The following is a 15,594-nucleotide window of genomic DNA, read 5'->3' as shown; positions in this document are numbered from 1 at the left end:
ATCAAGAAAGCAATAATATTAAATAGAATAGACCAGAAGATTAAAAGAAGTAATATTGTCCTTCCAAAGGTTTGAATGACTAGGAGTCTGAAGAGGAAATCTCAGTTTTACCTGTACCTGCTGGAGAATGTACACATCAAGAACTCACTTGATCCAAATCTGCCTTGCAAACAAGTTTTGGCTACAAGCATTTGCATTATGTTATCCTTACGTAAAAGCACCTTTCACTAGCAATCAAGTATGTCTTTCAATACTGATGGTTTTGGAAAAAAAAAAAGAGAGAAAAAAGTACCTCTGTATCACTAGACTTACTGTACTTCCAGTTGCTGTGTAACTTGAGATTTTTTTGTGGTAGTTTCTCATCTTGTCATGATCATTAATGTGACTCTTGGTTTGATTTAGGAACTGCATAGAAAGAAAAAAAAAGTGTAAGAGAAGAAAAATCAATTTTATGTCTAGAAAGTTGCAAATAATGGATGTTAAAGATCCTCTCATGACATGGATCAACTTCCAATTTTTAGATTTTCTCTTAAGAAAGGTAGGCCTAAAAACTGCTGCTGAGGTATCTGACAAGCTGGATTTTTCTGGAAGCTGATAGAGCATGTAGCCAGTTTCAGAGAAGTGTTTTTGTGTGTCATAAGCAGTATTCCTATAAAAGGTACTACTTCCTGGCCTCTTGAAAACACTCAGTGTCTAAGAAGCTCAGACAGGTGAAACCAGTGTAATTATTCTGGTTAAATTCAACTGGCTCACGGGGAAGCCCTGGCCACTTCCCAGTCTTGCAGCCAGAAAACATGCTGGGCAAGCCCTGCTTGCTTGGAAAAGGGACAGCCAGCAGCACCATGTCTGGGAGGCTTGAAAGAAACAGAGATGCGCATGATCCAGGGTCTGTTCCATTCATTTCCTTGAGAGAGGGTTTACTATTTTTTGCTCCCTTAACTAATGTTGGTTCTTCAAGTGCAGTATGTACAGACTGAGCACTGTTTTGTGCCAGTGTAAGCATATTTACATTTGGGCTTCTGCCATCAAAACTCCTTTTTTAAAGGAAATCAGATCTCGTGTTTCTCCACAAGCATAAGTTTCTCTTGGCTTAAGCTTATGAAAAATATGTACAGTTGCATATTGCCCATTAAAAAATAAAAGTAAAGTTCGAAATAAGGTGACTTGAAAACAAAAGTATAAATCCAAAAAGCAAAATTGTGCATTCTGTAGGTTGCTAAGACAAAATAATTGGGTTAGGAGAAGAAAACTGAGGAACCTCAGCCTCATGTATATGAATGCATATGCATTTTTTAATATTGTTTTTAAGCCATTTGTTTTGATGTCATCATATATTATTTTCTTTAAAGGAATCTGGCTGTCTAAAATACGTGTGTATATCCATGTGTTTCCTAAAAATTAATTGAAACAGTTTGTCTAGCAGCAGTAGCACTACAAGTTCAGATATTTTTGAATAACGACTAAGGAAACAATTCTAAGAACCTGTCATGTGGAGTCCTTCTGAATTTTATATTTTAACTTCCTAAAACGTTTTTTGTCTTTGTTTTGTTATTGTTGTTGTTGCTTACTCAAAGAGCTGGCAGGGTAAGTGGCAGCTGTAAACTTAAGGGTAGGCTGCAAAGTTTTTCTTCCAAAGCCTTTCTTTCATGTTTAGCCAAGTGAGAGACATGGAGTGAAATGTAAACTCTGGCTCGGCGTGTCCTCATGTCCATCTCTGCTGTTGAGCAGCCAGAGGGGCAGAAGGGGGGCTGAAGCTGCCTAACCACAAGAGCCCGGAAGGCGCCGGCCATGAGCTACAGCTCCAGGTTGCTCGGAGAAGGAGGAATGTGAAGATGGTGCTTGAGGGCTCTTGATTCTGTGCCCTGAAAGCAGCCCTCCCCATTGCACCCACTCTTTCTCACTTCATCCTCCCTCTGGGACAGAAGGGAAAATCATCCACTTCTCCTCTCAGTCATTTAACTACTTCTGCTTAATCCCTGGGAGTCCAGCTGGGAACTGTGTGTTTTGTTGAACTTTGTTTTATTTGGAATTATGGACTAGAACCATTTCTATTTAACGTGGGAAACAAGCTTTGCAGAAACTCAACCTTTACACTGGGAAAGGAACTTCCTATAAAGCATAAACAGATGTTTGTACTTCTGTATGCAGATTTATTTGTGGGAGCTTTGTGATAAACTGCGTAAGTGCAATATGGAGTTCTAACAATTAAATGGTGACTAATGAGTTTGATTGCTTTGACATGATCTGCAATGGTACTCCTGGCTTGTTTTGTTTGTTTTTAAAGAGATTTTTTTTCCCCACTGTATTTTACACACAAAGCTGATCTAAAACCTATTCCTCAGCGTGGGGACATAAAAAGCTTTGTCTCAGGACAATGGGGAGATTCCTTGGAGGAGTCAAACTATTACCTCCAGTGCAAGAGAGATTTCTGTATCCTGTAGTAGCCATAATTTCTTGGGGCCTGCTTTCCGTCAAGTAATTCTTGGCTTCTAATCCATTTGTTTGCTTGTTTGTTATTGTGATGGAAAGGGATAAGCAAGCAGTGTTTCCTCTCTTGTTTAGAGGTCTGCTTCTTTTTGCTTCCTCTCCCCTGAAGTTCTCTGTGCACTTGTTCATACTCCGTCTACACTGACTGCTTCCTTCATTCTGTCTGTGTATTCTGCACAGAACATAAAACTAAAAAATGCACACACACACACACATATATATATATATGATTTTTTAATTCTTCTGTTCTGACCATTAATTTTCCCCTCATTTGGCTGAAGCCCACAAATTCCCTACTTGGTGTTTTTTTCCATATCCAGGTTTGTCCAGAGCGTGTCATCATAGTGCACTGATGCAATTTAGTGTGATCATGAAGAAAAATATTATTTGCTTCAGTTTGGAGATCACCAATTGTGAACAACTGCTTGGATCCTGCCAATATGATATTTTTCATATTCATCCTGGAGACAATAGAATGAACTTCGATTTTCCTGTATTCATGTGTAAATCATACTCCTCTGTACCTATGTATATACACACATGGTTTTCGTTTGACTGTTTGGCATAGAAAAAAGGTTACTAGAGAAATTAGTCTTTAAGATATTATTTATACATTTGAGACATTAATATGCATGGACAAAAGTTAAAGCTGTCCAAACAAATTGGATTATATTGAAAGATAAAATTTTGTTAAATGATATACATTATTAGTCTGCCCAATGGACAGACTCAAAGTGATAATTCCTTCTGAGAATTTCCTTCCATTGTCTGTGACTTCTTGAGATATTGCAAGTGCAGCTCCAATTTATTATCTGATCTGGTGGAAGACTTGAGTGGAGAGACATACCATGGGGTAGATATGGCAAATACTATCAGTGACCTTGAATTTCATTAAATTTTGCTTTTTCCATATGGGCTTGCATCAAAGGTGTGAAATACTGTGCTCTGTGTGACTATAAAGGCTGCCTTTGCTTTGGAAAGACTGTATTAGTAATGCAAATTACTGCTGTTTTCATCATTAAGGGGGTAAACACCCTTCCAGGTATTTAAATTTAGACAAAAGAGAGTTTTGAAGGCAGTACCTTAACACTAGAGTTGTAGAGTTTTACTGCTCTCTCTCTCAAAATTTGGAGATACAGGCTGAGCAATAAAAAAATAATACCTACAATGTATATGGAGGGTGACAGTGTTACATTCCAATCCTTCTGACCTGCATTCAGGAGCAGCAATGATCTGCAGTTTTCAGATATTATGGAGGAATCAAGTGAATGAAACCCAAGGATGCATACCTTCAACAGATCTTTTCCACTAATTCTTATTAGCTGTGGTTTCAAATAAATAATTGAATTAAAAGAGTTGCTCCAGGATGAAATTTTGCATTTTTAATAAACTGAAATTTGTTTTTCAAGCTGGAAAACACCTTCTTTATGTCCTCATCCTTATTATTCTCTGCCCATGAAGTAAAATAAGGTGAAGAAGATAATAAGAGAGGCAGGAAAACTGCCTTATAGGTCTTACAGCAAATTTTTTATTTCAGTGTTGTATTTTCTTGCAGCATTGTTTTGCCAGTGGTCTCTCAAGTGTTCAGGTTGCTTTCCAGTTTGCTTGCCTTGGTTTTTTTAATGTTTAATCTTAGTGATTTAGTACATGAGGGTTAAAGTATTATGTTTTTCTGCCTTTCCTCTGTCTAGCAACTTTGAATTATTAAAAATCGTAATGAAACTTAGAGGGATCTTGAGACTGCAGAGAACTGAAGGCCTTCCCACTTGTATGGGTAAAAATCAGTAGAATCATTGCAATAAAATATGTGTATGATTTTACTTTGCAATTTCATACTTTGCAGCTTCATTCATACTCTCCAAAAATATAATACAAATTCTATTTAGTAATGCTCATCTAATTCTAATGATCTATTATTTTTTTCTTTTTCTTTAGGGTGTACCTCAGTTACCATGTGCCAAAGCATTGTATAACTACGAGGGAAAAGAACCTGGAGATCTTAAATTCAGTAAAGGAGACATCATCATTTTGCGTCGACAGGTGGATGAAAATTGGTATCATGGAGAAGTCAATGGCATCCATGGCTTTTTTCCTACCAATTTTGTTCAGATTATTAAACCTTTACCTCAACCTCCGCCTCAGTGCAAAGCACTTTATGATTTTGAAGTAAAAGACAAAGAAGCAGATAAAGACTGTTTACCGTTTGCAAAGGTAAAAAGATAATACTATTTTTTTCTAATAATTTCATTCACTTAGATAAGAAATAACACAACTGTTTTGTAGTCTTATCTGCATTTCTAATTGGAGCTGCACATATTTGAAAAGGACAAGTAATTCTGCAAGTATTTCTCCTATATTCATTAGTTTTGCATTCTCTTTCTAAATTGCATATAATTTCCCTGATGTTTTATTTCTGAGAATGTATTTTTTCATACTTGCATTAGTGATGCTCCTAATTTATGAGAAATAACTTATGCTGTGAATTAAAAACATTCCATCTTCTAAAGAAACACTCAAATTGCAGATGTGAAAGAAGTCATATCACTAACAATGTTCTTAAGTACTTAAGTAGAAAAACCATCTAGGGAAGGTTAGGTAATGAGCCAGTTGAGAAGGAAAATGATTGTGGTTCTGTTGATTAATGCCAAGGAATTAAAGGGAGGCTATGAGTAACATGGACTGAACATGACAGGAAGACTGGCACTAAGGACAAAGTCAGATCACTGAGATGTGGGCAGTTCATTGAACTATGACAAAATAGGAAAAGAACAGCTTGAACTGACTTCAACCCCAAAAGCAGCATATTCCTCTTACAGAGTGCCTTCTCTGAGGTTCTTGTCCATGTCCTGCCTTCTCTGATTACTCCTGTGTTATGGAGGAAAATTAAATGAGAAGTTAAATTAAAGCTGGTAGACCTAATCACTGCATGTTCACACAGGATGATGTTCTGACTGTAATTCGCCGTGTGGATGAAAACTGGGCAGAAGGAATGCTGGCTGACAAGATAGGAATATTTCCAATTTCATATGTTGAGGTGAGTAAAGTCCTCAGTAAGGCTGTGCCCACTGTATGTTTAATTTTCTGAAAGGAAAAATAATCAGTACTGGTGATGATTCTAAAATAACCTGAGACATAAATAATCTTAGACGTAAAATTCTCTTTGGGAAAGTTAATGGCCTCAGCAGTTGAACCAGTGATTTTCACTTAGCTATTTGATACTTATTTTTATTGAATGGAACTGAAATGAGTGTAATTGGAGGCAGTCACTATGTTTTCTTGTTAATACTGGAGTCACGCAGTCAATCTAAACCACACTTAGCCACAAAATGAAAGCAGTCACCAAGTCAGAGAAATAGTTAGCTTTGCATTGTCCCTAATATCCACCTCTCAAAACCAAATTAGCACAACTAGAACGTCATAGGATATAGGTTGTTGTTAAACAGATAAAGGATCAGCTTTTTAATCAACAGAGCATATATAAAACCTTCTCCATCTTCCTGCATTTGTCATGTGTTACAACAATTTACAATAAGAGGTAGTAATTGAGAAAATTTCCCCAACCTTTTAAATTTTAAGTGTTGAAAGCTGTATCTTTTATATAGAAATACATCAGTGATTAGGAACAGTGTGTACAGCCACAATGATTATTTGAATTTATATTACAGAAATACACAAAGGTTTTTGAATAGTGTTTGTCCTTTTTCGATAGATATGCTGTGAATACTTGGTAAGATACACTTCCCTGCACTTACAGTATTTGATTTAAATAATTGAGGCAGAATGATAAAGAAAAAAGTATTTTCACGTTATCTCTGAGATGAGAAATATGTACTTCAGAGCACAGAAGAAATGTGTAACCATACTAAGAATCAAGTCAGGTTTTATTAATTCAATTTCTGAATCCTATGAACTTCAAAACTATTACTGCTTTCAACCAAAATAGAATTTGTTATTTTTAAAAGGGAAAATATATATATATTTATTTTTATAGCTTGATATAAGGATCTGTATATCTGAGGATAGAAAATTCCACATGACTGTAAAAACAAGAAGACCAAAAAAGTTTCAACTTGCTTAGTGCAATTTTGGCTTCAGTTTAAGATGTTTTTAAAGGCCAATTTAATGATTTCTTGCCCTTGGGTATTCTTTCCTAGCTTCTTGCAATTAATTGCCCCTTCAATTCAGCCAGTAAAGCTTTTTGTAGTGTTTTTTTCAAACTAAATTACTTAGTCGTGTTAGAAAAGGCCCTTTCCTAGGGCTGCCACTTGAGCTATTTAGGCAACAACTACATTCCTATCTCTACAAAAGTTGCAAATAGGATATATGGCCTTAAAAAAAAGTAAAAATTGAAAGTCACAAAATATACTTGTGTTAATGTTTTTAGACTGATTCCATCAACTAAGAAAATGTATTTTCAATAAAACCTTTTAGAATAGGCATCAACACTTAAAGTACACATTCTCAAATCCCCACTAAAGTGGAATGGAAAGTCTAGAATGATAAATTATACCCTAAGAGTTACTTCAAATCAAATAGGTGGGTTTTTTCAGTATATACTGAACTGAAATGGATGCTGTGGTGGAGGGCAGTGAGATGTGCAGTAAGGTATGGGCTTGAATTTTGAAATGCTTGGTTTCTGAGAGTATCTTAACTATTGTTCTGGAAAATATACAGACAACTGATAGAAACAAGTATAGCAAACCATTCTTACCTATTTTATGGAAGACAATGAAGATGAAAAGTAATTTATATTTTTGAAAGATTTTTATATGGTAGTTCTTATTGCATTCCTAGTCCTGTAATCATTGATTGTTTTTAGGGAATTCTGTCATATTATAATGACAGACATACCTTTTACCTTGTGTATGTTAGTTTACTCCTTTTCTTTGAAAATGTGAATTAGCTCCATTTACTAGAGATTATCTGAAGTCATTAACTATAAAATGGGCATAGTCTGTGATGTTTATTCTGTAGTATAGGTGTAATAATTGAGATATTTCTTGTACAGTGAAGATAAAATTTTAGATAATGTTCAAGACCATGAAAATCTCTGATTGTATTTGAGGACAAATTTTGCCCTTTTATTATTCAATGTTCACTATTCTGATCCTTTCTTTTCTAGCTTTCACGTGTTAAATTTGTGATAATAATAAAAGTGAGACTGAACACATTTTGAGAGAAATTTTAAGAGTCATTCTTTTAAATCAGTTAACACTTATAATTATCTCTGTTCCAAAACCAAAGATTATTCATAACTAAGCAGATATTATTTGATTTTTTTCTGAAAAATTGCAGTTCTGGGTACAATATACATTTCTTAGACCTCAAATTGGATGTTTTGACCTAGCTTAATGCTTCATAAACAAATATAAATGCCCAGAATAGAACAAAAATCAGGGAAAAGATATCGCTCTTCTGTCAGATTGTCAGTAGAAAATAATGTCAGCTACTTTTGTGCAAGTAAAGAACACCTGAATTAATTTTTAAAATAAGTGTAGCAAAGCACAACTCTTAGAGACCTTGCAGTAGGGGTAATCCCTGCAGATATCTGCAGGCAGAGGAAAGCTGTGCGCTGACCTCAGCCCTGCTGTGGCACTGAGATGTGGCTCAGCCAGCTGCCTCTCTCCTGCCCTGCTTGAGAAGTTCTTCAGTTTCCTGGAGTTTGGTGGGAAAGGGAATTGGATTTCAGGCTTCCTGTTGCAGCAAAGATTTTGTTGAATGGGAAAAAAAGGAAAAAAGTGAATGTAAAGATTGAAGTAAAGAAGTGTCAATGAAAATATATCTGTTAAGGAAAACAGCTGATGTAGGAACTGCGGGTCTAGGTACATGGGTATTTGCTGCAGAAAGGAATGCTAGATTGAAACACTTCATAGCATGACTTGCGTTCAGTCCCTTGGTGGCCTTGATTATCTGCTAGCCATTTCACTGGAGAATGCATGCAGGTTCTTAATTTCTCTTCTTAAGGAAGAGAAGTAAACTGCACTCTGCAAAATATTCTGCAGCTGTTGCTGTCCCCAGGTTACTTCAAAGAGGAGGCCAGTAATCAGTTCTCTTCCATCTTCAAATTCATGCAACTGTTGTTTGCTTGCTTCTCTGCATAAAAAAGCACAGAATGCTGCTTATATTTGAATCTGTCTTGAATTGATCCCATGGGCAACTTTTCCCTAATAAGTTGTTCACTGTACAAAGTAATCAGATTCTGCAGGCATTGGTAGTTTCTGGAAGTAAACAAATATAATTAGGTGTAACAGGTACCTTGGGGTGCTGTTAGCAAAGTGGATCTTGGTTTTCCTTTTCATTCCTCTGTGATCCCTTAACTTCTTTCATTAGCTAGTTCTTTGCAAATAACGATGTAGATTACATAAGAATGGAAACAGTTGCAGCCATTGTATCAACAGTATGGAATACCTAGATTCTCGGGAAGGATGTGAAGAATTTCAATCTGAGTTGAAAAAAAATAAAATTTGCAAAATAGATAAAATTATTAGACCTTGAAAAGCCTGCATGTTTGTCATGATGACATATAAGACCCTGACAAGCTGAACAGCAAAGTAGACTTTTTTGGTCTTATTTTCTACTTGTTTCATATCCTACAATGTTTTGTAATGAAATAATGTTTTCACTGGTTTTTTTAAAGCATGTTTGATCTAAATTTAAAATTCAATAATCATTAAATAATGGGCTTCATTGGAGAAAATGGTATGTTTATAACTTCTGTTATATGCAAGTAATACATTATTTTGATCCATATGATCCATCTTGTGTAATAGCAGGAAGGAAAATCTAGCATCCACCTTTTTCATAGGATTGTTCACTGCTCTGACATTGTCTTCTCCTATCCTTCCTTCTTACAAGAAAGATGGAGAGGGACTTTTTACAAGAGTATGTAGTGACAGGACAAGGGAGAATGGACTCAAACTGGAAAAACTTAGCTTATGGTTAGCTATTAGGAAGAAATTCTTCACTGTGAGGGTAGTGAGGCACGAGAAGAGGGTACCTAGGGAGATTGTGGATGCCCCATCCCTGGAAGTCTTAAAGACTAGGTTGGATGGGACTCTGAGCAACCTGGTCTAGTGGAGGTGTTCCTGCCCATGGCAGGTGGGTTGGAACTTGATGATCTTGAAGCTCCCTTCCAACCCAAATGATTCTGTGATTGTATGATTCCAGTTCTCTTCAGTTGCATTCTAAAGGACAAACAATAAGAACATTTATGAAAAAAATCGATATTCTTGACTTTATATCCAGGTTCACATCTCCCATTATGCCTTTCCTCCACTGCAGTATGTTCCATGTAGTTCTTCCTCTTCTGTAGAAGGTTTTTATGTCAACTCCTTATTGTTCCACTAGTTCTGATTTGTACTTAATCTTTTTTTCTGTATATACATGAAATTTGCTTCCAGATTACATATTTCAAATATCACTTGCCAGCCTCTTCTGTATTAAAAAAAAAAACAAACCTTTTTACTTTACACTACCTTAGATATCTATATCTGTAGATATCTACTTGTGTTCAGAATATAAGCTGGTCATCTGTGGGAGCTGCATTTAAATCAGTGTTGATGCTATCATGATTAATGGTCTATTGTTTGTCTAGTAAAGTTTTGATTGGGTAGAATATTACTTTAAAACTCTTCATGAGCATAATAGGTATCTCAAGACTTGAAGGAAAATGGTGAAGTAATATGCTGAAGAACAGAAATAGAAACTCCACAGTGACTAATTTCATTTTTTCATCCTGATGTTCTTCAGAAAAGATCTTTCTTTTCTTCATAATCACCTACACTTTTCAAGTAACAGTATTCATATTTAGTGGTACATATTTAGAAAAGTAGTGCTGGTGTTATTTCAGCTTATGATTACATGAGAGTTCTGACGTTATTATTTCTAATAGTGCTAAGATTTTCTGAAAATAAAGGGGGTTTGAAAATTGTAGAGGGTTTGTTTGTTGGTTTTCCTCTCCTCCTCCCCATTATATAGCTTACATTTCATTGTAAGAAGAAAATGTGTGGGATTCCTCATTTCTTTGTTGGAAAGGAAGGATTTGTTTGCATTTAATGTAGTATTGTTGTTACAAATTAGCAGATAGAAAATCTCATTGTGAACAACAATTCTTTAGCTAAGCTTAAAAAAAGAGGAAAAATGGCAGAGATGGTGCCTCAACATTAGAAAATTCAGAAGGTGAGAAGGTTTTTCCACAAAATTATCTGTATATGTTTCTTTTCTCCTTATGTCATCTTATGTCTGTATAGGTGCCTGTTGCTGGGCAGTATACTGATATAGCTGGGTATTTAGTCTGTCCTACTGTGTTCTTAAACCTGCATTGAGCAGCTTGTGATTTCATTGCTGGTGGTGTTAAAGATGTGCACAAGTACCAAAGGATATTAGGAGGAATATCTTCAAGAGCCCACATGCAAATGTGTGGGATTGTGTCATAGACAAAACAAAAAAATGGCTGAAAATTACATAGAAGTAATTAAGAAGTTTTGTAGTGCAGATTTTTATGTTATAAGATCAGAGGGGACCAGTGTGTTTTAGTCTGACTTCTAGATAATACAGGCAGTGGTTATTGCTGAATTAATCCATGTCTGGACTATGGCATTATGTCCTTTATTGATTGAAATTTTACCTGTGATGCTGAAATTTCATACCAGCACAACAGTAAGTGTGTTGAGTTTGTAGTGAATGATCTGTCACTTTCTACTGACAGATTTGTAGACTAGGTTGGTATGCCACAGTTTGAAGTTGCATGGTTGAAATTATCTTATGAATGAAAGGAAAAGATAAGAGATGGTTTTTTTACATGCAGGTGACTTTTATAAATAAAAACCCACTAACATGTTACTGATTTTTGTAGTTTAACACAGCAGCCAAACAGTTGATAGAATTGGACAAGCCCTCAGGTTCTGCTGTTGATTCTGGAGAAGGTACCTCTGGGGCAGCCCACAACAATTCAACCCAAAAGCACATGGATACTAAGAAAAACACCAAAAAACGACACTCTTTTACCTCCCTCACCATGTCCAACAAGGCTTCTCAGTCTTCTCAGAATCGCCACTCCATGGAAATCAGCCCTCCTGTCCTCATCAGCTCCAGCAACCCAACAGCAGCAGCCCGCATAAGTGAGCTGACAGGGCTCTCCTGTAGTGCCCCCTCTCAGGTAACTCACATGACATCAGCTATAGCTACAAAGACCTCTTTTCAGATTACTTATTTCAAGTTGTTAATTGTGTCTAATTAGTAATAAATGTACACTTTCAAAAAACTTATCTTCCAACGTGAAAACATTTAAGGAAAATGTTTTTTTAACAATTGTGATATGATAGCAAATAGTTTTGGTCTTGTAGGCTAGGTTTATTTGCAATTATTATATTCTAAAGTGCCACAAAGATTTTTATTAAACTGTGGAAACTAGAAACTGGTGTGGTTTAATTTTTTTATTTCTTTTTTCTAAATTGAATATAATAATGACTATTAATAAAGTGCATGTATAAAAGTAAAATATTCAACTTGAAGATTACAGAAATTCCAGAAATGTAGCATATTAATCTGGTTGTGGTAAGTAGAAATATTTATCTGACTTTATTTATTTGTTCAGCAGTTTGTGAAAGATAGGCTGTTTCATATAGTGATTACACTTTGGGAAAAGAGAGAGCAATGGAGCCCAAGAGGTAATGGTGATGCTTTACCTGAGCTTGTAAATGTGCTTTATTTGCACATCTTTGGGATCTGTCAGCCTTTTATGGAAAAAAAGAAAGCTGACACTGGTTAAAAGTATGTTTCATGTAGCTGGTTCAATGTATCTCCAAAGATTGAGAAATGTCAGCAAAAAAAAGTGAGCAGTGTGATCCAATGCTGTTTATGTGAGTATCTAACTAAAAATTACGTTTAGTTTAAGATTACAAGACGTAGAATACTGGTGATCTGACCATGAAGCTTACAGCTCTGTCAAAACCAGCTGTTACTAAACTACACAGAACTGACCCTTTTTTCTCTCTCCCAGGTTCATATTGGCACTACAGGGCTGATTGTGACTCCACCCCCCAGCAGCCCCGTCACAACAGGACCTTCCTTCACCTTCCCCTCGGAAGTCTCCTACCAAGCTGCCCTTGGTGTAAGTACTGCTTCAGAAAACTCAGCCTTCCCATTTGTCTCTGGTCTTGTACAGTATTTTTTCCCTCAAGTTCCAATATGCTGATTTGAAATGATAGTTCTTTAGAAATTGTGTCTATGTTATAGACAATGGTATGAATTTAACTATAGCAAAAGGCCTATTGCTAAAATGTTTGCATCTTGTAATGGATATCCATTTTTCTAGCTTTCCTCTGTAATTTCTCCTTAGTAAACATGAGAAGCACTCTTCCTTCCAGAACAGTCTTTCTTTTAAGCATGAGTAGAAAAGAGATTATGCTGGGGGGAAAGTTTGGGGAAGCAAGCTGGTTCTTACAAAAAACATCAACCTGGGACCACAGCTGCCAGGTGTTTCTGTCTTACTTAAGATTTTCAAGATTATCTGAAATAACTTCAAAAGTCTGCTGTCTCCTCATTAAATAAGGTGATTTTAGTTGTGTGTACACCTGTGGCAGATGAAGAAGGTGTCTAGCATTTTGAAGTTGGGTTCTTGGAGATCCATAAGAAAACATGTAGCAAATGGCCATCTTTTGAAGGAAGAAATACACTGTAATGCTGTTTCCTTTGGATAAATGACGTGACATTTCCTCCAAAAAGCGCAGGATTTCCTTCCAGAACCTCCTGAAATTCCTTAGTTTCCTATGCTAATGTTAGAAAAACTGTGGAATGCCATATATCATACTGTACTCACCAGAGACTTACTGCAATAAAGATTGTGGATACCAGTTTGCAAAGATCTTTGAGGGATCTTAATGTGACTTATTTAAAATTCTTGAAATTAAGTTCATTCAGTCTAAAATTGTGCCTATAATTTTTAAGGGGTGGGGCACAGCTGAATAATAGACCTTCACTTCAAAAAACCAACCAAACAAGCCAAACAAAAACCCCCAAGACTTGATCTTGTTCAGGTGTCTGTCCTTGCAGTCTTTAAATGAAGTAAAATATCATGAATAGCCTTGCTGCTAAATAGGTCTAGTTTTGTTTTCAACTTGTTGGCATTTGCATAATTTTACACATTTGTCTGCAAAATTTAAAGCATAATTGTCTGTCTTCTGGTATCAAGTTTCTGTTGTTTATGAAAATGCTTGGGTGTGGCTTGGTTGCTTTGTTGCTTGGTTTGCTTCTTTCTTTGGAACTCTAAAGTTACAGTTTCAGTCCTTTAAATTATGATGCTGTTGTTTACTGAATTATCTCCAGTATTTCCTTTTGGCATGGTACATGGTAGCACATGCCAGAAGTGGGTGCAATACTGCACAATCTTTTTCAGTGGAGAAGATATTGATAGTATAACCTTTTTACCTTTTTAGCCTGATTCTTATATCTTGAAGATTTGCCTGAATGTAGCATAAAGTTTATGTCTAGCTAAATATCCAGCTTGATGCCACAAATTTTTGTCATCTTTTGTGAACTAGCAATTGCTCTCACCCAAGTAAATGTATTTCACATTCTTTGCTCTTTAGACAGACGATTATATTACAGTTATATGGACCATGTGCTTTTGCTCCACCTTACTGAGTAAGGCACACTGAGCTGTAACTATGCTTTGTCTTACTTTGGTTAAATTGTTGACTCCTTCAATCTGTGGATTATCTGTGTAATTCTCCTGTTAAATGAATGCTAATCTAGAAACAGTTAATAATCTCATTACATTTAGGTTCATATTTTAATGTCATGGAGCAGATGAGTTTAGAAAGGCCTCTTGAGGCTGTCTAGTCTAACCTCCTCTGTTCAAGCAAGGCCACCTAGAGCCAGTTGCCCAGGACTGTGTCCAAATAAGCTTTTGAATATCTCCAAGGATGGAGACTTCACAACCTCTCTGGGCAATCTGTGTATGTTGTAGGCTCTTTTTCAAGTTGGGGTCCACCAGGAAGGACCCCCAGGTCTTTTTTTTTTTGTCTACAAGGTGTACATCTTATACTAGAAACAATTAACTGCTTATATACTATTCCCCTTCATTTTTTATACTTCATTCATCCTATCCTTGAGAAAATACCTGTGAGAACTGAGCAAGCAGAATCACTCTAGGTGCTGTTAAGCAGAATGCAAGTCTAGCTAACATATATGCTGCAAAGATTAAGTAATTGATTTGATTTATGAGATACTCAAGTTTTGGAGAGGATTGAGCAGGCAGCATTCAATGCATATTTTCAGAAGTTCTGTCAGAAGCTGCTTTTTTTTTTTTTTGCTGTCAATAACAAACACTTCTGTTTATTATTAAGAGTCAGGAGTTCTTTATTTGATGCCAACATGGAAAAATACTTTAGTTTGATGGTGGTGCAAAGTCATTAAACCACCTCGGGTGCTTTAGTTGCTTAAGCTTGTTCAAAGGCGATCTCACCATGGGTATTCACAGGAATTAAATTGCAGTGCTAAATGCAGCATGGAGAGAAACTCCTGCTGTTGATTGTCCTGTATCTTGGGGTGCTACTTTCTCTTTGTGATAACCATGTTCCTGCTTATTTTTCCAATTAGGCATATAATTCCCATTGAGAACCTGAATTATTCTCTGCCACCCTCTTTAAAAGTCAATAGCCTTCTGTACATCATGTTCTATTTCTTCTTGACTTGTTTTCAGCATGACTAAAATGCAAGCTGGCAGCTCAGGTTAGAGTCACATTATTCCTGTGTTCTTTTATGATAGACAATATTAGATGATGATGCAGTTTGTAAAGTCACAGATTGTGAGCTACATCTTTTACTTACACTTTTCCTCTTGCTTCATCAGCTCTTGTTTTCATTTTAGAAATGTGCAAAATAGTTTTGACCAGTCAAGAGAGAAAGGGATGTTCTTGTTTCTCTAGATGTTTCCCTTCTGGAAATAGCCTTCCTGACATTCTGAGTGTTAATTTTAAGCTGTGGAACAATTGTGATTTTATACGCAATTTAATACATTAATAGTGGTTGGCTTGAGTCCTTTTGCTCTTGTATTTTCTTACTTTTGTACGTAGAAATTCCTGTATTTATCTTAAGTTTCTCCCT

At 36.0% G+C, this 15,594-nt stretch overlaps 1 protein-coding gene across 2 annotated transcripts in view; it reads left to right on the top strand.

Annotated features, from left to right (window-relative positions):
• The window catches only part of SH3RF1 (SH3 domain containing ring finger 1), an 82,476-nt gene that overhangs the window by 45,289 nt on the left and 21,593 nt on the right, over nt 1–15,594 (top strand). For both annotated transcript variants that reach the window (XM_039700225.1, XM_039700226.1), the window contains exons 3-6: nt 4,423–4,698; nt 5,426–5,521; nt 11,342–11,644; nt 12,488–12,598. In XM_039700225.1, the coding sequence (XP_039556159.1) occupies nt 4,423–4,698; nt 5,426–5,521; nt 11,342–11,644; nt 12,488–12,598 (786 nt within the window). The remainder of the gene's footprint in view (nt 1–4,422; nt 4,699–5,425; nt 5,522–11,341; nt 11,645–12,487; nt 12,599–15,594) is intronic.

Source organism: Passer montanus, unplaced genomic scaffold (assembly GCF_014805655.1).
Source record: "Passer montanus isolate IOZ18808 unplaced genomic scaffold, ASM1480565v1 scaffold14, whole genome shotgun sequence".
Classification (NCBI taxonomy): Eukaryota; Metazoa; Chordata; class Aves; order Passeriformes; family Passeridae; genus Passer; species Passer montanus.
Note: the sequence above shows the minus strand (reverse complement) of the source record. Positions and strands in the feature narration are given on the sequence as shown.